The 25,972-nt window shown below is 38.8% G+C and overlaps 1 protein-coding gene across 1 annotated transcript in view; it reads right to left on the bottom strand.

Annotated features, from left to right (window-relative positions):
* ZDHHC2 (zDHHC palmitoyltransferase 2) overlaps positions 1–24,107 on the bottom strand; it is a gene marked incomplete at its 5' end in the record, with an annotated part of 31,410 nt that extends 7,303 nt beyond the window's left edge. Inside the window, 7 exons of the mRNA XM_084286866.1 lie at positions 294–414; positions 5,129–5,161; positions 6,407–6,476; positions 7,424–7,544; positions 10,822–10,916; positions 13,940–13,966; positions 23,915–24,107. Of these exons, the coding sequence (XP_084142992.1) occupies positions 294–414; positions 5,129–5,161; positions 6,407–6,476; positions 7,424–7,544; positions 10,822–10,916; positions 13,940–13,966; positions 23,915–24,107 (660 nt within the window). The remainder of the gene's footprint in view (positions 1–293; positions 415–5,128; positions 5,162–6,406; positions 6,477–7,423; positions 7,545–10,821; positions 10,917–13,939; positions 13,967–23,914) is intronic.
* Between the last annotated feature and the right edge of the window lie 1,865 nt (positions 24,108–25,972).

Genomic DNA, 25,972 nt, shown 5'->3' with positions numbered 1-25,972 from the left:
CCTAAGTTGTGAACCAGATACACTAGATAATTTCCCTGAAGCTTTTTCATAGCATATCATTAGAACATAATTAACAAGACCATCTATGATATAAATTCTCTTGTAAAATATTTTCCTAAATGATTGTTAGCAGCTTCAAAATAACGTAGGACAAACAGAAAAAAAAAAGTGTTACAACTATTATCTAAATTTCGTCTTAGGAGATACTAGGTTACAACATAAAACCTCAAATCTTGTAGTTCTTGCAGAGTAGTAGCTACATGCACTGACTGTACATAAATTGGAGTACTTACTGTCCAAAACTTGATAAAATACTGTAAATCTGTTGCAGCAATGAAAAGGCAATACAGTAGAGAGTAAGCCAAGAAGAGAAGAAAAAATTTGTAGTTGGAGAATCCTACACAGTTGTTCACCCTGATAACAAAAAAATGTAAAGATGAAAATGGAATGTAAATAAAGTTATTTGCTTTGCTTTCACCCAATTTAATATTAAACTCATTTACTCCATAGAAGTTAATATCAGTATGAAAACCCAGTTTTGCCCCCTGTCTGCGATGCTTCAAGCTACTGAAATCCATTTTGGCTTCATGTTCCAAATTAATATAGTAATGCTAACCAAATCAGCCAACGAAACAAATAAAAAGAACTTCACAAGGCAATGCCACTTTCAACAGTTTACAGAAATTTGAATTTGTATTATTGTATGAAATCTGTTAATCTTTTGTTAACCATGTGGTAAGATTCTGAAGCTTATGAGTAGTCACAGTAGGGAAATACTACTGTTAAATAAAGAGAAATCGTTCCATACCAGTGACAACATGATAGCAAACCAAAGCGATTAAGAACATTTAAATACACATACAAAAGTTAAAATAAATCTCATTTATCCTTCTCCAGGCTTCATGTTCACCTGCTTCCTATTTTTAAAGGATTTATACACGATAATGAGCTACTAGTATATACTACCACTCAACAAACATGTTGAGGGTTCATTTAGTACCACAGCAGCTTCCCATTAAAGGCAATTAATTTTGCAGTTCTATTAAGAATGTAATGATGCTACATCCACCAGATGAAAAATATTGGAGGAGTGCCCATGGAGAATTTATTGGTAAACAACTTCTATTTTTTGTTATTTGTTAGTTTTTTAACATATTCAAAAACTAACCAAAGCTTATCATTGAACTGTGAACTTCGACAGAATTCTCCAGAGAGTTCAAATGAATGAATAAATAATTTAAAAAGTCCACATTCCTTCTTTAACAAATTGATTCCTATCAGAAAGGTTAGATAACTAAGAGAAGGCTACAGCCATGAAAGCAGCTATGTTGAAAAATAATTCTGAAAAAATAAAAATAAAAAAGAAGGCTTGGAGAATACCAACTTCATCTGCCTCTAGAAGTACAGGACAAGTTATTAAAATTGTTCTCATATATAAGGTGAGCGTAATACTAATAGCACAATACACAGTAATCAGAATAGGGTAAAATCTTAAAACAGCTCTCCCTGTACACCATTATCTATCCACAAGGTAGAGGGAGGGTTTTTTTTTTTGTTTGTTTGTCTTTTAATTTGTTTTTCGTGTTATAAAACATGCCATCTTGGATAAATATTAAATTTGGCATCACCATTTAAATAGAAAGCAATAGGTAAGCATCTGTATCAACTACGATTAAGTAGGATTCACATGGGATTGTTCTAATTAGAAAAACCAGAAGACCCTTCTAAGCTCATCATGATTCTTATTGAAAAGTAAATTTACAGTTCTCCCCAGTGAAGTGTTTTTTCATTACAGATGTCAAAATTAGCAATTCCATGATAAACTGCAAGCAATTCAGATCCGTGGTTTCCATGATAACCCTGTTTACTCTCACGGCATTTGCTTTATGACAGTCTTTATGACATAGTTTACTGTGAGAAAAAAAACTATCACATGAAATGTTCTTCAGCAAAGATGAAATTTCTGGAATCAAAGATTTCATTCTCATCGTTCTTTTGCACTACTACATATGGCACACAAGTTAAAATAATTTTTCACAAACCACCCTGCTCCTCTCAGTTTTGAGGAAGCCCCAGACTGAGGAGTTCACACTGGAAAAAGAATATTTCATTAAAAGACTAACAAGAAAGTAAACACCAAGGGTTTGTAATTGTGCTATTAACTGCTCTCAAGGAGAGTAGTTAAATATGAAGCATAACATTTTGAGAAAGAGTAAAACTGATAAAATACAGCTTCCTAAATAACCATCCTATTGCAGTGAAACATTTGTTCAAAAGACCATTCTAGGTTCCACTTGGATTCTTGGATTATAGGTAACATTTTGAATGCTTACTTTTAAAGTACAAAAAGAAGAGAGAGCATTCTCTCAGAAGTTAGTTTACTAAAATCACAAAAAAAAAAAAAAAAAAAAGCTAAAAATATAAGCTACAAGGCAACTCTGGTAAGAAAAAGAATCACAAAATGAAGGAGATGCTAAACCTTTCTTGGATGACTCGAAAGACAGAGGAGGAGGTACATTTCAAATGATTGCTAAGGTTTTCATAACACACCTTGTTAGTACTAGAGTTGTTACATCATCAGTTGTTATAGATCATATTTTTGGCGATGCCTCAAGCCATTCCATTCCTGCCTGAAGCTCCATCTATAGTATGAGTAGTAGGAGCACTTACAGAAATCACTAATGCTTTTATTTCCACTTCACTTAAACCTTTTAGAGTAGCTAGAGGGCAATTAGCATTACATATATCCACTTATCACGGCATTTCCATTACCATGGAAGTGCAGGCCAAAATACAGCCTCCCCAAAAGCAGGGAACAGCTGACCTGGGGCAAGAACTTGACTTCCATCTTACCACCCCTCCTTCCAAATGCTTCACCCTACTTTCCCTAGGTTATTTTTACCCATTCCCTCTCCAGAAATCCTCCTCCAAAAAGGCTATTCTTGCTGCTCTCCCTAAGCGTCACGGGTTCTTTTCCCCTTCTGCTCACCAAACCTGCTCCCACCAGAAAATCTCAACAGAAAAAAACAAAGCAGGATTTATGTTTTGAGGAAGGCCACAACCCACTCATTACAATGATTTGCACTCTTTTGATGAAACAAACAAACACCATTAAAAAAGTAGAGTTCTTGAAAGATCTCCCAAAGAACCCTTAAAGACAGGTCTTTAAAGGAAACTATAATGTTTGCTCAGAATCAAACCCACACTAGCAGGAGAGAAGTTGGAAGTCTGCTCTGTGACTCTCTCAGAGACGCGAGAATGCCACAGAATCAGCAAAGGAGAAATAACAATTGTTTACATGCATCTAACTGCATGTCTGGACATACATGAACTTTTTTTTTCTTCTCCTTAAGAGTTTACAGTCTAAGTGTGTTGTTATCCTCAATTTGCAATTTCATCTATGCAGCATGCCAAACATCTCCTGTCATTTCCACAAAGTTAATGTTTTCAAAATGAGTAAGGAACAGTGCATATACCTGATCAACTTAGGAAAAGTAAAACAAGGCAATACCTCTTCTCCTAGTGTGTTTCTGTTACTTGGAATATAAAGGAACAATCCTCCATCAAAAAGTATTACAACATTTCTCCAATTCTACTTTTTCTTTCTGTACCCATTGCTTATTAGGTTAAAACTAATGAGCAGTGTAAATTCTCCCTCAGACTGGGTATGTCTACTGTGTTTGGATACAAATACTCTGCCAGCAGGTAAAGTAAGCCTGTGGAAAGGAAAATGGAGTTTGTTTTTCTGAAAGCCTGTGCTCCAGGGAAATACCACATCACTGCCCCTTTACACAATTATGATTTGCTCAGCTTATGATTTGTTATTTGCTGCAATGGATTTTTATGCTGAAATAGAAATTTATCTGAAGTACATATTCTGCCTTAGGATAATACATGAAAACCTCAAAAAATGCCAAACAGGCCATAAGGCTTATGAGAAGCATATATAATACCTAATACCAAAACCAAAACTTTTCACTGATTTTTGTCAGGGTACAGAAAACAGCCTTTTTCTTACAGTTAAAAAATAATTTAAAAAAAATGTTCACCATTCAAGGATTTTATCTGTTTGTTTTGCATTTTTAGAAATACTAACACCAAGCATCACCAAGTGTCCCTGCAGAAAAAAAACAAAAACAAAAAACAAAAAAACATGTAGGAAGTAACTGAATATTACATTGGTAAATATTTTTCTGTTTTATCTAACATGCATCTGCAAAATAAAAAGTGATTATTAAATCATTCTGAATTATGCCAGAGTGTTTACTCAAGTTTAAGACAGACAGAAGGAAGCATCCATCCCTTCTTCCCCCAGGACAGGGGGAAGTCCCTTTTGCCCAGGAATTAGATTTAAGGTGGTCAGAACAGCTTAGAATTATCCTCCATTCAGTTTATCCAACACAGGAGATGTTTCTTTTCTGTCTGCTTTCACATGGTGAAGAGCCATCTACTATCCAATCTTCTTAACTTGTACCTTACTAAACATTTGTCTTTAATGATTCCTGTGAGACACCTGCCAAACCAAAATAAAATCAATTCCATATCCTGCCTGCATGCTGCTTCCAAGGGCTGCTGAGACAGGCAGGAAGACAAAAACACTGCACAGGCCAATACGCAGCGAAAGGAGGAAGGGTGGAAGGGAAAGAGGAGAAAAAGAAAGAAAACAACCTGTGAAACTGAAGAGCTAACAAGATGTTCCCAGCAAATCCATGCAAGCTGTCCTAGGAGCTCTACCTCCCAGGGCAGTGAGGGGAACAAGGCACAGCCCTTCCCCTTGGTTTTCAACATAGGGTAATACTTCATCATTCACTCCAGAGAAGCTAAAATATTCAAGGACCATCAAAAAAAAATGCAATTCTTACAGGAATTGTTCTTACTGATCAGAAATCTACCTCACCCCAATTATAGAAATAGCTAAATCGCAGTTCTATGAAAAACAGCATCAAAACTTCCTCTCACATCTCACACCTAAGGAAAGAGGATATAAAGTAAGCAACTCCAATTGTTCTGCGAGACCAGTAACTTCATGTAAGCATCTAACTTCAGGAACAGTGAAACATCACCTATGATCCCTCAAGAGTTTGTTTTACCAAATCAAAGCAATACAAGAAAAAAATAGTTCACTCACCAAGGGCAATGATGATCCATTTTCAGAATGCATCTTTTAAAAAACCCAACAGATTTCCAAGCATCACAAAAGACAAAAGGAAAAAAAAAAGTCAGAAACAAAGTTGTGTCAGATTTAATCTCATCAAGTAGAGATTAAGAATTACCCATACATACTATTGGTTACCTGGTCTATTAAGCAAAGACTATAAAAATTAACATAATAGAGTTTACCTATAGGTGCCCAAGGGCTTAGTGATGTCAGAAAATACTATCTACAATGTCAGCTTTAAGCACAAACATTTTAAGAACTTACCAGGTATGAAAAATCCAAAATATTGCAATTAATCACTCTCCATTAATAAAACTTACAAGAAAATAGATGTAATTGAAGGAACTGAATTTTGAAAACAAAGTTATATATTCTGAAAAACATTAATGTCATTCTGCAAATTTCACTTATATTTCATAGGATAACACAGGGTACCCTTTTTCTCTGCTATGCTTAAACATAAGACTGTTCCTATGTTACATTGCAACCACCATCTACTCTTCCAGTGCCTCTCCTGTTTTGCTGCACAAAATGCTGTGTCTGCTCTGCCTCACAGTAGCGTAGCAAGTTCTGATATATAAACAGCTGAAGAGTATTGGGAACAAGCTAAGGATAAGTCAGTCTGAGGAAGCCCCTTCTCTTCAATTTAAATATCTAAATCAAGAGCAGAGAAGCACACAGACATTTGGGGGAATATGGAGGTGAGCTTCCTTTCACGTTACACAAACAAAAACTTTATGTTAGTGCTTCAGTTAGAAATGGGGGCTGCTTGGTTGTTTCCTTCTTTAAACAGAAATACCCTGCAAGTTATCCAATGAAAAATAGGATATTAAGTTTATTACCTCGGATAAGATGTAAGTGACATCATGATTAGATTGAGATGGGTAGGGATCTTTATTCAGATTCTAACAAAAGAAGCAAATTTTTGTTTATCAGCTACTTTTGGTTACATTCTTCAGGAAAGTTCTTTATTAATATTTATAATTTTCATAATTAAATAGTGTATAAGACCATGTAATCCAATTTGGCATCAAGAAATTCATTAAATGAATTAGAGTATGTTACAGACTTCCTCAGTAAGAAATAAATAAAAACTAAATCTGAAAAAAAAGTCTAAGAAAAAAAAAGCTTCTCTGCCAAAACATTAAACCTGAAAAATCAGAGAATAAAAAAAAACGAAAGCTTCTGCATCAAGAAAAAAAAAATGCATTTATTCAGAAAAACTACTCATTTAAAATATTTTCTTACTTGTCACACACAGAACAGTGATGGCAACGATCTGGTTTTACAAGATGGCATCTGTCACAGTATCTAATTGCTAAAGAAAAAAGTTGCAAGATTAGATCTCAACATGCAGATATACATTTTGATTCCTGAAATCTGATCAGAAGTGTGCACTAGAAGCTCAGTTCAGCAGAGCTCCCAGAAAAGTGTTGCAGTGAGATTGGAAGTACTTGCAAACACTGAAGCATTCTTTATGCACTGCAGTGCTGAATCTAGCAGAACGAACCCAAAATGCCCCATTTTTCCAATCTTCTAATCATGCTCATGATCAGGGCTTTTTCCTCCAAAGCCAAGTCAGTGCTTTGATAACCAACCACCCCAACCCACCCCACCAAGCCCTTCCTAGAACCAGGCCAGAAATCCTTTCAATACTAACCAACAAAAAAGCCTTTTAAGCTATTATTCTAACAGCTCTAATTTACTGTATGAGATTAGCTTTTGCATTTGCTTAGCTAACAAGCGTTCACAAACTTACAGCACTATTAGGTTAAGACTAATTCTCAGTCTGGAAGAACTTTTGTCCTTGCTATGGAACAACCAGCAAGTAAAATAGTAACCATTTCTTTCTGTGATCTCTCTAGCTATATACCACATTCAGATAATAATTTATTAATACTATTTTTCAATTATGCACTAAGAAATTAAGTCTATGCAAATAAAACTACATTTTCTCCTGCAGTTTGTTAGTATTACATGCTATTGTTTACCTTCAGTTTGCAAACATTTAGCAACGCACTGTCCATCCACTGTAAAAATCAGAAATTGTACACAGCAATTTACTCTCCAACAGTGTTTTCATTGAATATATGTAACTGCATAAAGTTACATGTATTCAGTAAGTTAAGTTCTTGGTTTGCGCTGCTGATTTGTTAGCTATGAAAAGAGATTCTTCCCTAAAATCCTTGAAAGACTTTGAATTAGTTTAGGCAGCCAAGTACATCAAGACACCTGCCTTCCATGGTCTCCTGAACACCTATTTACCTCCAGACATTGTCCTCGTATAGATAGGAAGATCCTTGGCTGCCCGTCGTAAGACTTCTTGCTGGGATTCACCTCTAGGCTCCCTCTCTAGAGATTCCTTGTCTGAGTATGATAGATGAAACTGGAATAATTTTTAAAACCAAAGATAAGTTAGCAAATCGCAAGTTAAGTAAGTACCTGTAGAGATGTAAAGAGAAACATTCATTTTATAAAGATGGATTAGCAGCATATATGAGGTATTACAGCAAATAACTCACTGTTCCTAAGAGCACTAATTCAGTTTGCAGCACTTTTGACTACTATTGAAGCAACACAGTATTAAAATTCCTTCTGAGTTGGTATAGATGGAATGCTGAATGTTTCCACAAGTATTAAGAGACACTCCTCAAAGGGAGTTGTCATGACCAAATTTAATTACCAATCCCTTGAAAAGTAGTTAATGTACTACTAGCATAGTAGTAGTACCTAATAGGTAGCTAATACCACCTATTAGCTAGTGACTATGAACTAGGGATGCCTGTATTTAACCCACAATAGAATATGCTACTAGCAGTAGCAGAAAAGATAGCTGAATTTCTGTTCTAGTGTTTGGCATTTTCCCTTTTATCCTTTGCCACTGGAGAGTCGCTGTTCTCTTCATGGATGCATTTGGATGTGGTTTTACACCAGACCAGCTGGGAGCAAGGAAGAGCTGCATGGCCTACATGACAGAATAACCACCTCATCATCTCCTGCACCGAGCAACTTCTGTCCCTGTCTGAAGTGGCAATGGCAACCATTGCTTCTGTAACAGCTCAGAGGGTTTTACTGAAAAGAGATACATGGCACGTATTAAGTTCTCCAAATTTCTTGCACTTTTAAAATTCCTCTGCAGCACAGCAATATAACCAACACCATTCACTGTCGCTTCTAGAAATGGGAAGGTGCAAAAGTCCTTGGTATCACTAGTGTTTATGTCTACAGAAAGGTTTAAGAGATAGGAATAATATGAACTTTTTTCCTAAACAAAGGTGATGCATGTAAAGCTACAAAGGCAGTCAGAAACAGATAGGTAGGAACCCATTCTCACCCCCATAGAGATGTGAAAGGCATCACTCCACTTTCCTGATGGTTTCACAATCTTGCAGTATAAACTAGAGGTTCACAGTCTAACCCCGAGCTTCTCAGAAATGAAAGAGCTGCTTTTATTTTTTCCTAGCAAGAACACACTCCTGTTGCTAACACCTGAATTGATTTATGTTGGGTGGCATAGAATTTCTCACTGTAGAAACGTGGTTCAGAGTAACATTTTAACGCTTCCTTTTTGAAAGCACATAAAGCTATTCCTCCATCGTTTTGTACAAGTTCTCAAAGTAGCCTGAAGTCTGCAAAACCCTCCTGCCTGGGAAACCATCTTCTCTCCCACTGTCATGCAATGTCTGCATGTAGATGGTACACACAGGCACAGAATGGCATCATCTGACCTTCAGTAGTTAAGGTAGTGTGGTGTCATCTGTGTTTGAAGTGTTTCTCAAGACTATTTCTAGTATGGGAGAGATAGCTACAACACATGGAATTTCAGAATAAAAGTGTTAAGCTAAAAATATTATAAATTCCAAGCCAGAGTATTTTAATGCTTTTAATATGTGTAAAAAATTGAAATAAGCTTAGATAGCATCATACATGCTGTGTGGTTTGCACAAGCTGCAGTATTCATGAGAACAAAATGCAAAAGCTCTATCTGCTTTTTAGTCTGCTAATTAATATTTTCTACAGTTGGCAGGTAAGTTGAAAGTACATCCATTTACATTTACAGACTTTATCCCATAAGCTGGAAATCAAACAGTAACTTAACATCACAAAACATCCTAATTAATTTAAAAAATTATGTTCTAGCAGATTAGCAAAAAGACATAGAACAACAAAAGGTGTCACTTACTGCCAGCAACATTGTGTAAATTCAAAGAACATGGAAACACCACACATCGCTTTCTATCACCTAGCTTCGCTACTTTTAATATGATATTTGAAGTGCTTTGGTAGCATCGTATGGTGGTTTTAGAATGTCAGCATAATTACTGAAGACTTGTCAAAATGTTTTGGTAGTCTTTTAATGACATCAGCCCAGTGATTTGAAAAGCCTTCTAATTATCACTACAGTCACCATATATATATGCACATATTTTGCTATGTAATTACTAAATGAAGTAAGTTCTTAATTTATTTCCCTGCTACAGCTTGGGGCAGAGAGGAAAGACTGCAGTGTGAAATTCAAGGAAGATGCCAATTACTTTGAATTATCTACTTGTCTTCACAATTACATATCTTTTTAGTGAATGAAAATTACCCAGAGAAGAACCTCCGCAAAACAGACAGTAGAAACCACAAGCTATTCATATCGTGTTGGCATGGTAATTATAGGAGATGAAGCTAGGAGTCCATGCCAAAATAAGTACTGGCTTTGTGGGTATTTCAAAACTCCAAAGCAGCCATATGATGCTTCCTCCTGGCCTGAGAGGTTTTGTTACATAGCACCTCCTGAGGAAGTTGGGGTGTCTGTATACAGACAGGATGGAAGATGCCAAAAGCTTGTTTTGGTTGTACAGAGTTGCATAGGGAAGAATGTTATTAAGATTATGAAGTTTTATTATCCTTTTTTTTTTTTTAAAAAAAAAAATGTTAGAAAAGAATACAAAATTAAAACAAAAAGTAAAAATAAAATCAACCACAAAGAACTAAAAGCAATCGCCTGGAGGCTATGTGATGTTGAATGCAGTTTGTATGATGATGTTCTCCAAGACAACCAGATCCTTTTCATTTAACACTTCTGTACTAGCTGGACTTGGATCTGGGGTATATATCTACCTTTGACATCTATTCCATGCAGCTTTTCTACACTCTCCCCAGCATCAGCTTACCTGACTGTGCACTCATACCACAACCAAGTTCCTTCATACCAAAACAGATGTGGAAGAAGCTTGAATTTAGAGGACAACTGACAGATGCTGACAGGCAACTCAAAATATGTGTAAAACATGTGGAAATATTTTTCCCCATATAAAAATACACTTCCATGCAAAGATTTAATCTGCTAGTTCAAATAACACACATTTGTTCAACTGAAGCTTTTTTTGTTTTTCTTTTTAACATCATAAATATTGTCTATTTATTTTAATTTAAGTACCTTGGAAATTTAGGTAAGGTGTAGCTTTTTTTTTTTTTTTTTTCTTTTTGATTTGTCAATTATGCCGTTTGCAATCTGACTTCTTCCTAATAAGAAGCTGCAACTACTAGCTGTATCTTTCTTCACGGTGTAAAACTACATGAGAGCAGAGCCTAAGTTACTCAAACACTACAAAAGCAGGCATTTGAGGCATTTGACTAGGCTATTTCAGAAACGAAAGTTAAGTTTATCTTACTTCTTTTGAAGGATTCATTGGTAGCGTAAAGATTGTTTTCCAATATGACCAGACGAACAGCATGAAAAATATGTGGTAAGCAACCAGGCACACAACTAAAATCAAAAAGGAACAGAATTAATACCAACAGACCAGTGATAGTATAGTGTTTACAGACAGATACAGTACATGCCACAGGTATTTACTCTAACAGATGTAAATACAGAGGCTCTGCAAAAGCTCTGCAACAGAAATACTGCACTGCAACTTTACATGAGACAATACAGACTGCATGGGGGAAGCCATGAGTAGCCAGGCTACACATACTGTGAAAGTTTGAGGGGAACTGTTATTTGGTTATTTTCAAGCAAGCAGTCTCCCTTTTTGCATTTGTTAAAACCTATTTAACAGAACCTTCTCTGCATTTCAGTTTCATAAACCATGCAGAAAGACTGTTAGCTATGGAGAGAAAAAAAAAGGAATTATAGTTACTGAACAATAAGGTGTTACTATACCTAAACAACCAGAGTGAGAAAAGACTTTGTGTGCATATGATACCCGAATAATAACCATAACCAGTCAATTTGTTTTGCTAGGTATTTAAGATGCAGGTTTTTAGAAACAGCCTTGCATCCCTCCAGGTTCTTTAAACTCAAGTGTTCATTGCTTTATATTTTTCACAGCCAGTGATATATTCATTTTAATAGATGCCTGTCAACATTTATATGCTTTTTTTTTTTTTTTTTTTTTTTTAAGAGAACACAGAATGTAACATGAACTTTTTCAAAGACCTGCCATGTATTGCTAGGCATTTCTGCTTAAAAGCTCTCACTGTACATGCTGTACATACCAGTTATTCTGTACATTACTGCAGGAAGCCATCAGTGATGCTAACAATTCACTACAGTGCATACTAAATCCAAAATCTGTGTCCCCTGATTTAATTGCCCTAGTTCACAAGGAGGAGTATTTCTTTAGGTTATTCTTCCTTGGCCACAGAACTGGCAAATAAAGGCCATGTAGGACCACAGCAGCACAAAATATTATTTCCCTGTTGTGCAGATGAATTCAGATTTAAAAGACCTCAGAGTTGGTCTGGATGCTACACCTGCCAAATATTCTTTATGCAGCTCCTGTAAACTCATAAGATTGTCAAAAAAAAAAACAAACACAGAAACATCACAAAGGGAAACATGCACAGTCTGAAATACTGTCCCCATATGGTTAGCCTGTGGTTTTTATACATGTATACATAAAGCTATTCAGTGCTAGAGAATTCTCCATACCACTTGGGATAGTGTGCAGAACTGCAGGAACAGTAGCCCAGAATGTTCTTGGCTTTTGTAATTTTGCCTCCAGAATAACTCTGAATAGATGTTTCTGGTACTGAAGTTTGTTTATTCAAAAAAAAAAAAAAAAAAAAAAAGCACAACACAGTAAATATTTATTCTCGTTCTCTCGACAGTCATAAAGGATATGAAACAAAAGCTAGCAAAATCTCATGATGCCATGTGTCACATCCATAAACTGAAAAAAATATCTTATCAGTGTAAATAAATGATAGACCTGGACCCCACATCAACCACAATATCCTGGATTACGCTACCTTGCTATTGCAAAAGCTTCTGGCAGGCACAGTCCACATTTTTAGTGGAGCATTTTTTCATCTATCTTTTAATCAATTCCAAGAAAAACTGATCTATTCAAAGAAAATCACTATTTTTTTTTTTAAACCATCATATTCATGGCATAAAATGAGGGCAAGGCAGGGCATTATATCATTTTGGTACACCATGTATTTACCAATCTGTATTTTATTACTGAGAGAAGAAGAGTAACTGTGGTCAGTAAAAAAAATCATTTTCCATATATAGGAAGAAAAAAAAATAAACAGCCTAAAGAGATTATCCCCTTTAAGGTGTGCACAGGACCTGAGTTCCCTTCATTTGTTCTTGCACCTCAGTCCTCCAGCGTGGCCAAGGCCCTGACCTGTCACGTCTCCCAGGTCACCCAGCCACCAGTTTCCTTACACTGTGATGGAGCCCCATCTCACCCAGGTGCTGCCACAGAAATCCTTCTACATTTCCTTAAAAATAAATAAATAAATAAATAATAAAAATAGTGTAGCCCTCGTATGAAGGCAACCCACTTAAAAATAGCTAGAGTCGCCTGGAAGGTTACAACACCCACTAATAGGGGACAACTGGGGGGTGAACCACATCTGCCCAGTTGTCATCCCTGACAACACCTTGGGTAGAAGTAGAGCAAGTACAGGGTATAGAAGTACAGGGTAAATTTCTTCTGACTGGCTCACCGAGGTTTTGAGCAGCTAAAAAAAAAAAAAAAAAAAAAAAAAAGAAAAGAAATTTAATTGAGCAATGCCTACTAACACACTGAACTTTGTTTTTCCACGACAGAGCAGGAAGAAGCATGTTTCCTGTGCTGGCTGCATGGGGAAGATCACTGAACGGAAACATGTTTTTCAAGCAAATATTTCTTAATTATCAGAATCTTTTACTAAGTGAGAGAGTCTCAAATGACTTAAAAACTGCTGGGATGACACAAGCCCCCTTCTCCATAAGCTTCACAGCCTCACTCTACAGTTCCAAGTTGTGCTGTAGCTTTAAAATAGCATCTGGAAAAGCAATCTCAATATGTTAGTGCCTTTGGGTAGTGATAGCTAATCAGGCAGTTTTATTACTTTCTGGGAAGGTTATGTATCTGAAAGATTCTGCGTCTTCAAAGACATCGGCTAAAGCGAAGCTGAAGAAAAAAAAATCATCTCTCATTTAAGTATGCTGCACCCTGCACAACCACCCTGATCATTTTCAAAAGCCTTGGTTTTACATGAGCTGTCCTTGTTATGAATAAAAATAAAAAATCAAAACAGAATATAAGGATTATTGTAGTTGATACTTCAGAAAGTCAGTAAAGGAGAGTAAAAAGTCCTCATTTTTCTCATCTCTATTTTGAATGGTGAAAGCAATGTTCAGGATCAAGACAATAATAGAAGGAGCTGAGGAGCACATCAAATGCATTCATTTAAAATGCAACAGATCTGAATCTCAATTCAATTCATAAACTACTGTACTACTCTGGCATATGAATTCCACTTATAAACAGCAAATAAAAATCTTACCTTTTTCTCCGATATTTGTCATTGTTACTGAAAAACAAGAAAGAAAGAGTAAAAATTATTTTAAATAGCAAATGACGTAACTGAGTATTTTAAGCTTTTGTTTTTCAACCAAATAGGGCAGAATATTCATCAAATGATACAAGCTAAAGACTATACACTATCAAGCTTTTATCGTGCAGCTGCGTACATTCATCACTGGAATAGGTAAATAATTAAAATCAATGCCAATTGCTTATAAACGTTTCCAGCCCCCATTCCCAGGCTCAGTTCCACAGAGCTTTCTTTCATCTGAATTGCCAAAGTTTAGCCCAAGGAATCCACCTCTGAAGAACGCTTATTTAACCGTGGATCTTCACGTTTTATTGTTTATACATGTTCTGCTCTTGAGGTGGAGGTGTCAGAACCCAGAACTGTTTTGCCAGTGATACCTTGGATCTCCAAGGCGTAAAAATAGACAAAAGTAGACCACAACCAGAATGCTGCCCCTGGCTGCCCCTGTACAACAAAGCTGCAGGTCCAGGGGAGAGCCACCAAACTGCTAGGGACTGGACCACCCATCCTCTGAGCAGAGGCTGCATGATCAGGACTTGTTTAGCCTGGGGAAGTCAAAGTCTTGGGGGGACCCAACAGCAGCCTACCAGGACCTACAGGGAGGCATCAAGGAGGTGGAGCTGGGCTCTTCATAATGGTGCTTGGTGGGAGGACAAGGAATATTGGCCATAAATTGAAAGGAGGATCACATTTGATACAAGCAAGGGCTTTTCCACCATGAGAAGAGTCCACCAGTGGAGCAAGTTGCCTAGAAAGGCTGTGCGGTCTCCAGCTTTGGAAACTGGGTAACACTGCAAACAGTGTAACACTGGCCTGATCTCACACCTACCCCGCTTTGGTTTGGAATAGATGGGCTATGGTGCCCTCACACATAAATTATTCTGTAATTCTTAAATTATAAAACAGATCTATTCAAATGGGTATTTGACTTTAGATTGACTAAAATTAGCATCTACATAACCTGAAGGAAAACAGTAAATCATGTTTAAAGAGTTTTTTTTAAAATCAGAAAGACACCACAGAAGTTTCATATTATAAAGAAAACTATTCCATCCTCAATTTTCAGGTTTAGCTAATTGACAGCACAGTTTGATAAGCTAGATATCAACCTAGACAAGAGCTAGAAAGAAGCTGAGGAAATAAATACACACACACGTGACGCTGAGGAGCAGAGATGCTGCAGTATCAGCATGCACAAAAACTGTGAAATTGTAAGCAGCCACCCACCAGGAATAACCCAAAGACATCTTTAGAGTTGATGCATTAATTTAAGAGTGCTGGGGCTCTCAAATTAGGGCAGAACAGCCAGTTCAGAAATCCTGAATTTAATCCTCCACTTGGTATGACCAGGAACGTATGCAGAATCCCTGCGCAGTAAAAATTCTGCTAGTCGTCTCCAAATAACCACTCTGCTAATTAAAAAGCCTTAGCAATGCATACAGTGCAGGAGCACTAATTTCAAATGAGTTTACTTATCTGACCTTTCACAATGATTGGTGGTACTTCTCCTAACAAGGGCTTAGACCTTTGCTGTGAGAGCACTTGTCATCACCTTTCTCCCCATTAACTTTGGATAAAACATATTAATGTTTTTGAGACTTATTTTCCAGTCACTGAATCAACATCAGACAAGCACATTCTCTTCCTCCATACATCATCTTCTCTTAAGTAGCACATCTGACAGGGACCAACTGCAGTTATTGATTAAGGGCAGAAGAGACTTTGAATGCTGATGGTCTGTCTGTTCACAACAGAAACATTTCTACATGTCTGCAAGTAAAGGCCCGACACAACCGATAAATCCAAATTTAATAATCTGTTTTTCCACTGCAAGCCTACAGCTTCTCAAGATTTCTGTGCACCTCCTGGAGGAAACACACTCTTCAGAGCCTGCACCTGCTCGGGAGACAAGCTTTCCAGCTTTGCAGTAACTATCTTGGAAGCCAAGTATTCCTGACAGGCAGCAGATGCAGATCCTGAAGGGTAAAACATTATGTGCCCAAAGATGACTAAGAAACAATTTTATGGCCATTTGTGTCATTTTAATCTCTTACCAATCGGCAAGAGAGTTATTTCACGCACTCCTGAGTCGCCACCACCACGCAAGACTGAGGTAGAAGCACCACGTCTGAGAGAGAACCCCATCTCCAACCTTACCGCTCTTGTTCTCCAGACGTATTGCAATGGATGTTTACACAGAGCCTGACAGCACTGTTCAGCAAACATCCCCTCTGACTGTGCCATGGAGGAATATGCCAGCTATCCAATAACCTGCAGCTTTTCACAGGGTGAAGTATTACTCCTCCTGTTCAGGCTTTTTTAAATCGCCTTTGACAAAGGCTCCCTGAAGGAAGTATAAAGGTGGGGGAAAGGAATTGAAAGGTGACTGGAGGAAATACGCTCTTCCTTCCCCCTAAATGAGACAGAATTAAACAATAGGAAAAAATAGCCCTTAGAAATCAATCTTTCCCTTAAATTTCCTGTGAAAAGTAAACTTAGTTTATTTGCTGAATGACCGCGATACAAAGTCTTTCCTAGGTAACTACAAGACGCTTACAGTTCTAAAAATCACACCGCTTAAGTGCATGGAAAATAATTTTTTAGCAAGAAAAATCTGACTAATTTGTAATTTGAACAGAAAAGTTTTCACCTTCCGAACAGCACCCTCAATCTATTTATTAAAAATATTAATTCCCTATTTTTCAGTGGATACAGTGATCTGCCTTTGCAGTATTATTCAATAGTACTTGATTATATAGTCTGATTATATAGTCTTTTGTGAATCATTTATACCACTTTCTGGCGGTTTTCTCCTCTCTTTTCCTAGGGGTTGTGTTAACTGCTGGTAATGCACAAAAAAGTAGGTCAGACCGCTCATTGTCATTAATAAATATCAGCTTAAATGCTGTACATTTGCGCACTGGTAGTCAAATAGCATAGAAATAATAAGCGTAGAAAGCACTTACATCTACAATAACTAAAAATAAGCACTAAGGACACACCAGGAGCAACTGTGAAGCAATTTTTACAGGTTTGGAGGAAACAGGCAAAGAGCCTTTGCAATAGCAATGGCATGGCAGCTTCCATATTTTCAGAGCCAGAGATAATTGTCAAAGCATGACCTGCCTTCAAGTAGTCAGCACCAAGTCAGAGCTCTGCTCATCTGAGCTGCCGTGGGGGCACGCTTCGTTAAGAATTAGCCTTCCGCTGCTGCACTGCCAGGATGCCATTTACGGTTCAGCACCAGCAGACTATCACATAATTAGAGCCTCTCTGTTTCATTACACGCCTTACAGACGGTGCTCATCAGCATCAGGGAACAGGCTGGGACACACGTGGGACTTTGGCCAACATAGATGCCAGTTTCCTGAGCCATCAGCCACAGTGCAGCACACTCATTAGTCTACACCGCTGAATATATTGTCTGTGTTTGCAAAAAAAAAAACACATTAGACTGAGGACAGAAAGTTATGCTACACAATACAGGGTGAAAAAAAAAAATAATAATTTACCAGCAGAGTAATAATTCATGATGGAGAGGACACTGTAAAAGCCTGGGGAATTCACCCTGTGCCAGCTGGTAGTCCTCACTGCTGGGAGAAAGGCATTCGAGCATTAGGAACGAACCTTGATAGCCAAAGAGGCGCCAAAGTATCTCAAAAGACTGCCTGCTACAACTCCTGTATCACAAAACCAGGGCACAACCGAGGCTGGCAGGGCCCGCTGGAGCTTATATGCTCCTACTCCTGCTCCAGCAGGGCCATCCAGAGCTGGCTGCCAGGACCACGTCCAGGGGGCTTCTGAAGATCCTCAAGGAGGGAGAGTCCACAGCCCCTCTGAGCCGTCTGTGCAGCAACAAATCATTGCCGCAAAACAACTCGTGTGTAAAAGGTTAACCCACGCATGCTTTGACTCTGCGAAGTCAATTCGTGCTGGATCAGACCTTACTTCAGCTTAGAAGTGGACTTGCCATTTCTTGAACTAGGGTTCATTTTGTCTAGAAATCTTTATTATCACTTACCCATGGAAAAATTAAGTTGGCATCTGTCTCCAGATAGCCTGAGACACAGTAAGACACATTACTAGCACAGAACTCCAAAGTGATCTCAGAGGATAAAATTAATGTAAAAAATAATAAAAAAAATGCATCAATTTTCTAGCTTTAAATCTTGCTTGAGTTCTAAACCCAAAATCAAAGTTCCTGAGCAGTTAATGTAATGGATTAATAATAATAATAATAATAATAATAATAATAATAATAATAAAAGACTGGAGAAAGCAATGAATCTTTAAAAGCTTTAATGGAAGCGAATATACAAAATCTTGTTTCCACACTCGATATACATCTTTAAAATATTTAAAACTTCGGGATGGGAATATCAGATCTAATAGATCTAATTCTGAGACTCTGCAGCCACATCTATAAACAGTTGTTTCTCTCAAACTTATATATAATTTAATATCCTGGATCCGATTCACAAAACTAAGTATGTATTTCATCTTTATAATGCATTTGAAGCTGTAAACACACTGATCTATAGATGCAGTTTAACTCTCTTCACACATAAAAGTGTTTTACTGTTGTGACAAGTATTCCATCCTTATATGCAATAGTCCTTTACAAATAATAATAATAAAAAAAATCAGTGCTATAATACAAACTGCCACTTTGCCGGGCAGAGCAGTGAATTGCATTGATTCAGAATGACAAGGAGGAGACTTGGGACACTGCTTCATTTAAGAACAAAAGCAACAAACAATTCCTGGGAGATATAAGGTTAGCATAGTCCTCAATAATGCACACATTTGGATTTGACAGTATTTATGAATGTGTCAGTAAATTCATTTGAACCCCTAGTACTGTGCCCATTGAACTACAAAAATGCTCCCCTACCAACAGCAAGCTGCCATCTGACATCCTTTCAGGTAGGGTCACAACAAAACCATTGCTTGCAAACTGATCTAATCTTTCATCTTTATGAAGTTCTTATTCACTTCCCATGTCACAGGGACTGTCTTTAAACTACTCCTAAATTTGTATGACCAGACCCTTTTTAGCAAAGAAAGAGCACACCCCGACGAACACGTCTATACAAGCTGCTATATATCAAGCAGTGCTAACTCAATTTCAGAAGTGGAGCTTTCTTTGAAATTCTGAGAAAGAAATCAAATGAGATTTGGGAAATGCACAGGAATTCCTGCTGGCTAAAATTCAGAAGCCAATTTTACTTCAGCTGTGAGGTTTTAAGCTTTCCTAAAAGCAACCAGAGATCAAAAGAGAAAAAATGTGGCATCTGCAAAACCTGGCATAAATACATATACAATTATGCTTTGACCAAAATCCATTGCTATCTTAGCAGCCAACGTACAGGCAGCAGTGTTACAACATATGTGTATTTCTGTAGTGAAATGTAAGCTGCAGTTGATTACAAGACATGAGCAGTAAGCACCAGAAATCCTTTGATCCATTTGGAGAACATATGGAGCAAAGAGCTCAAACCCAGATGACCAAATCTTGGGCCCCCACTTTTTTGCTTTGCCACGCGCAGGGTCTATCAGCTTCTATCTCAACATGCTCTGATCCCTGATCACCCTGTGCCATGCCTCCAGGGCACACATTAATTCTGCCTCTAAATTGTGATGAATTAAGCAGCTTTTTATCCCACTATAATTCTATTCCACTGTCACTGTATTGAATCAAAACCCTCCGTTCAGCGCTAACCAATCTGGTCCTCCAAGCAAAACTCTTTCACGCCCATTAACATCTTTAGCAGCTGGGTGTCACATCACATTGCTCTGCACTGAAGGTAGTGGTGGGCAGCTCACAGCTACACATTCATACAAAATACAAGGATGTGGTTTATGAGCTCTCCTGACTGGATGGTGAATGTCTCGTTGCCTCCCCCTTCAACTGTGCTGAAGCCACTCGCACTTTCTCAGATCAGCCAGACCACTCACCAGGTGGGAACATTTCCTCCCTCTCTCTTCACTTAGGTAGTTAGAAAGATGCTCATTCCAGGTTCCACAGCAGATCTATCCTCCTTCTTTAAAGTTACAAATTCAAGTTGTATTTTAGGACATGATTCCCTGAACAAGAGTATTACCCTTCAAATTAAAATCGGTGACAAGTAAAAATGGATCAAAACTGTACATATGAAACCAATTTGTACTTTATTGGACAACCATTTCATCAGCACAGTTAAAATTGTCACCATCTGTCCCAGCACTGTCAAATGTTCAGGTTTTCCTTCTTATAAATAGCTTCAAATCATGAACTGGTAGGAAAAATAAATAAGTCTCAATGTCCAGGATTGTCAAGAACATTTCTGACAAATACCTGTCAGAAACAGCACAAATATCTACTGGTTCTGCCTTACCCAAAAGCAGTGGGTAATGGAGTGGATAATTATTCAAAGCCCCTTATGGTTCTACTAACCCAAATTAGAGATGTACCTAAAGTGGAAAACCTCAGAAATTTTTTTTTCTTTGCATATGCAGAGTTTACTGGATCCAAAATGCATTTTTCTAAGTACAGACACATGGATGAAGAGGACAGAAGAACACTACATTTGCAGTTCATGTTGTTCTGAATACCTTATGTTGAAATTTCAGTAGCTTCACTACCAAAGTGCAACATAACCATTGTGCATTGTTAGTGTTTTCTACTCTTTTTAGAGTGCATCACTCTTCATGAAATTTTGGAAGGCTTTCAAATGCAGAATATAAAAACAATGGGAAAAAAAGTATGTTTAAAAACCTCTCTAGTTTTATATTTATGCATCCACAGCTACTGTGAGAACAATTGGCAGGAATTAGAAAAGCATGAGATTCCAACACACTCTTCCACCTAGCAGATATATTTTAACTGAACATCATTTTGATTTCACTTTATCTCCAGATGTGACAATTTGGGGTCATGCCAAAGCCTCTACATTATTTTTATGGAAGAATATATGTTATTTTCAAGTATTATTGACCTTAGAGATACAAAGGAATTTGACAAGAGTTGTGGTATCTCATACAAAACTTCATCTGATTTAACCAAAGGCTACAATTAATCAGAGATTGTATGTTTGAGAAATCCTGAATTAAAATCTACCCTCTACTGTATGCAGCCTTTTCCTTTCTGGGAGGGTTTTCAATCAGTCCTATGAATCACTCCACTTCTAGCAATAAGGAACAATTACAATGTCAAAGAGTAGGATACTTGCAAGCCCAGAAGCACTGTGACATACCGCAAAATATTTTTATATCAGAGAATTAAAAAAATGTTCTGTTTTACTTAAGTGCACTGCAGATCCTAGAAACAAGTCTATCCACACTATCTAGGAAAAATTAGACATTGCTGTAAAAAAAAAAAAAAAAAAAAAAAAAAAAAAAAAAAAGAAGCTTCCAGTCCAATGCATGTTTCCTTCTGTGTGCATTACTGTTTAGTCTAGCCCTTCAGAGATGACTTTACATCCTGCTCCCAAAGCAACATCCAAGACACAGCAAGCAGCAGTGTTGTCCTTTAGGTTTGTAAAAAATAACATTTCTCATATACCATGAAGGTGCTGTTCCCATATTAGAGATTCTTTGAAAACAAATGCATTTTACAACATTTCCAGCTTCGCAGTTTTTAAAAATTGACTCATCTCATTTAATTCTAGTACTCTATAAGCAGCAGGAAGAGGACGACCATTGACTGAAAGGCCTTGAATGCCTTTCTCCTTTATCTTAAAGGTTAAAGACCTGCGAGCACTTAGCTGAATCCCCTTTAGCTGAATCCCCTAACAAAAGAGGCAGAACTCTAAGCATAGCAATACCACAGGTTAAAGTTGTGGTTCCTTTTCTCTCCCCCTGCCTTTGTTATTGTTTCTAAACCCTGAATCATTTTTCCTGATTTCTAGAACATTGCTCAATACCATAACTGATAAGTTTTAGGGATGAAAGGGAACACCTCAGGGAACTTCTTTCTTTTTCCAATGTAAACTCCCTCCTACACCACTCAGTCAAAACTGCAACACCCAGCACACTACATTTGAAACTCTCATTACTAAAAGCTCAAAGAAACCATTTACATCAGAACTGTGCAACGCTGCTTGCTAAATCCTACCACACAACGGTTAACATTGTTTGCTGTACATTGTCTCGTCATCAGCATCCCTGACAGCCAGTCGCAACAAAATCAGCAGTTACACACATCCCCGGAGCAGGCAGCGCCGCAGGAATAAAAGATGAGCAGAGCACACAGGCTGGCTTCAAAGCACTGAAACGCTTACAGTCTTTTCCTGCTGCTGGCTTTCATTCCCAGAACTGTTAGCTGTTCCTTCTGTTGTTTACACTAAATATTCATTAGTAAGACAAGACATAAGTTTGTTTTATCTTAATACGCCAAAAATGAGGAAAAACATCCAGATATAGATAGAAGATGGAATTAAGGCAAGTCGTGGGCAAATGTTACGCTGAATTCATAAGCTGGTAAGCCAGGAGGAATGTGGGTAGAGGGAAATGACAAGAAATTTTTAAAAGCCACCTTTGTTCACAGACAGGGCTTCAGCACCGGCAGTTTTAGCAGAGTCCCAAGAGGCCCTCTCCCTTCCTTCCTACTGCAGGCCTTTTGCTCTGAGGGGTTCTCAAGGACTTACAGTGCAATAGTTCACAGGAAGTTTCAAGCCTGCTATTTCCCTAAGAGGCCTTACGAAATGCTTTCAGGTACACTACAACTCTTTTTTCCTCTGTTTGGTAGAATTACATAGAAAAAAGCATACAGTAGATCACTCAAATAGCACTGCCCACATCCAGCCTCCTTTGTTGTGTACATATCAAGGGGCTGTGTACATTAGGACAGACATTAACTATAGGGTCACTCGTTCCTGCAGCATCCTTGCCCTCCCTGTGTCAGCCTACAGCTCCCCTCAGCCACTTCTCCCCACAGAATCCCATACAATGCTCTGCAGGGAGACACTTCGCTCCTCCTCTCACCAGGACACAGCACTCAAATCCCACTTTCTAGCTGATGAGCAGCACTTAAAAGTAACACATCTGAATGCTGTTAGTGAAAAATAAATAAATATATATATGTATATCAATCAATCTCAACTACAACACACCAAGTCTTCATAGCTCCCTGCAAAACAGAGGTGCTAAGCCAGGGAATCATGTCTGGCTTAATGCCTCAACAGTTCAGCCAGGCATCTGTACAACAAAAACCTTCCTATCACATTATTCTGTTAAAAAAATATAACCCAAAATTAGTTACCAGACTGCTGAGATTTTTTACATGAACAGCTGAAGTCTGGCAAAGTTATACGGGCATATAAATGCACTGACTGAGCTTGATGAGGGTATTTCCCCACCATCACCACGATCCCTGAACAGATGCCTGGCAGCTACTCAATGCTCACTGTGATTCCCCCCTAGAGCAAAGGGGTAAAGGAGATGCGGCGGACAGTTTGTGTTCCCAGCATCGTAACATCGGTCACGGAACACCGGGATTTAAACAAACACCATGAAACATCTAAACATCGTGACGCATCTAAAATTTAAAGATTGCTTCCTGCAAGGTAAACACCCACAGAAACTGGAATCGATTCAAGGGAGCCCGGCTGGCTTGCCATTTCATTAACCCTTCTGGCTTGCCCCCCGCGCTGAACCAAACACCCAGCTCTCGCCAGCTGCGTGCCCACCTGCCTGCTGCCCAGGGCCAGAAGCAGGGGCAGCGGGCGTCCTTTGAGCACCCCAAAACCCACCCCAGGGAGCTGCCCTGCCCCACGGTCCTTTCTGCTCCCAACTCGGGGGGCTCCACTTCACCCCTTCACGCTTCCACCTCGGTGGCCAGCAGCCAGATTTCGGCACACGACGCTTCCCCGACCCCCTTCGCGGCGCAAGCCACGGGCTGGCCACAGCCGGCGGCCGCCCCCTGCCCTCCCCGGCGGCACTCACGCAGGCAGAGCTGGGTGACATAGGCGTAGTAGGACCAGCACAGGATACTGGAGATGAAGAGCACGGGCACCCAGTAGAGCAGCCGCTGGCAGCGCCGCCGCACGCCGCCCCAGCCGCTCGCCGCCCCGGCCGCCGCCGCTGCCCCCGCTTCTGCCGCTGGTGGCGGCGCCGCCGCCATCTTCCCGCACCGCATCCCGGCCACGCACTCCGCGCCCCGCGTCCCGGCCGCGCATCCCCGCCCCGCCGGGGTCCCTCCTTCTCCTTCTCCTCCTTCCTTCTCCTCCCTTCTCTCCTTCTCCTCCCTTCTCTCCGCGCTCCTCCCACCGCGGGCCGGCACTAGGGGGCGGCTCTGCCCGGCCCCCTCCACGAGGCAGAGCCTGGCCGGGCCCCTGCTGCTTCAGGCACAAGGCTGGGGCACAAATGTGTGGGTCCTGTGAGGCTAGGGAGGAGTCTTCTGTTTTTCTCCTGGTCCCTCCACTTTTTTTTTTTTTTTTTTAATTATTTTATTTTCCACCCAAGGATGGTGATATTGAACCTCCCTTGAAAATGGTTTAAAAACACTCGCAAAAAAAAAAAAAAAAAAAAAGAAAAAAGTGCTGCCTGGAGTGCAATGTTTTGTAGCAACCCTTACAACATCACACACAATTAAACAACGAGCTGTGAGTGTGGCAGGCTGCTGGGTCACAGCGAGCAGGAGGCTGTCAGGGACCTGGGCGTCCTGGTTGGCAGGGGATGATGGCCTGCGGCCTGCTGACTCACTCCTTCCCAAAGATGCTTTACGTTACCGGCATGGTAATCAAACACTCGTGAAATGTCCTAGTAAATCCACATTGCCTTACGGTATGCGCGCCCAAGTCGTGGCTGAAATATCCATGCCAGAATTAGAAATGCTGAGAATGGTGCGACACATTTCTGCAATTTGCTGGAATCTCCCAGAGCACTGGCAATGCAGTAGGTGGAAAAGAGGTGGCTGAATAAAATGTGTTCAGATTTGGAAAAAAGGTTCGTATGATGTCCCATATAGGAGACCATGCCTGCAGCAAAGTGATCACAACAGTGCTGCCATTGATTAGGTTAGAAACAAGGCTGTGAGACAGAAAAAAAAAAAGATAAAATATGACAAAAACAGCATAGGTATGCTGCCAGGCTCCATAATATGAAAATGAGTTGTTATTAAACTTTATTGGCCATATAGCTGTGGTATTTTTATAATGCAAAACTGCGTCCTCCTCATTGTTACGCGATGAGGCTGAGGAATTTGAGTTACCCTTGGTAGACTGGGTGACTGAGCAATGCAGAATTACATAGTGAGAGGGAACCATACAACTATAAAATATGTCAAGGCAGGAAGTTATCTTTACCAATTCAAGAGAAAGACTTGTGTATCACTGTGAATGGCTCAGTGAAACCATCTCTTCCCTGTACAGATATTATAAAAGAACAAAATATCATGCCATGGAAAGACGGGAATATAATAATTTATGAAAGTGTTCTGTGTCACGGAGTTATGGTATGGAATTTGCTTAAAATAACTCCTAGAGTTTGATATACATTGATATAAATTGCAATGGGGAAATCTAAAACATGAAAAGGGAGGGAATAAATTACATTGAAAATGCAGAGATAGCGAAAGGTACAGAAAAACTAGATTTGGTATTCTTACATGCTGTATTTCATAAAATAAGATGAAAGGGACCAAAACCAACATGACATAGACAATAAAACCATTTTATTTCACTTAACTGATTTTACTGTAATTAAATAGGTAAGTCATTGCTGAGGCCAAAATTTTACTAGAACATTTAAAGGAATTGACTTGAGTCTGTTCAATGAAAATATCCATGGTTATTCGAAACAGATCTTAAAAGAATGAGGAGCAAAGTTACCACTGCTTGAAGGCATACTCCATGCTTTACTGGCAAAAGCTAAAAGAAACGAAGGTATTTTCCTAAATATTACGTATTGGGTGAAATGTCCTAAGAAATCATTACTTTTTAATTTGAACAAATTATGCCTCTGTGCCACAATGTATTTGTTTGTTTGCTTTTTGGGGGGAGA

The sequence above is a fragment of the Netta rufina genome (assembly GCF_964035555.1).
Source record: "Netta rufina genome assembly, chromosome: 4".
Taxonomy (NCBI): domain Eukaryota; kingdom Metazoa; phylum Chordata; class Aves; order Anseriformes; family Anatidae; genus Netta; species Netta rufina.
The sequence above is the reverse complement of the archived record's forward strand: the minus strand, read 5'-3'. Positions and strand labels throughout refer to the sequence as shown.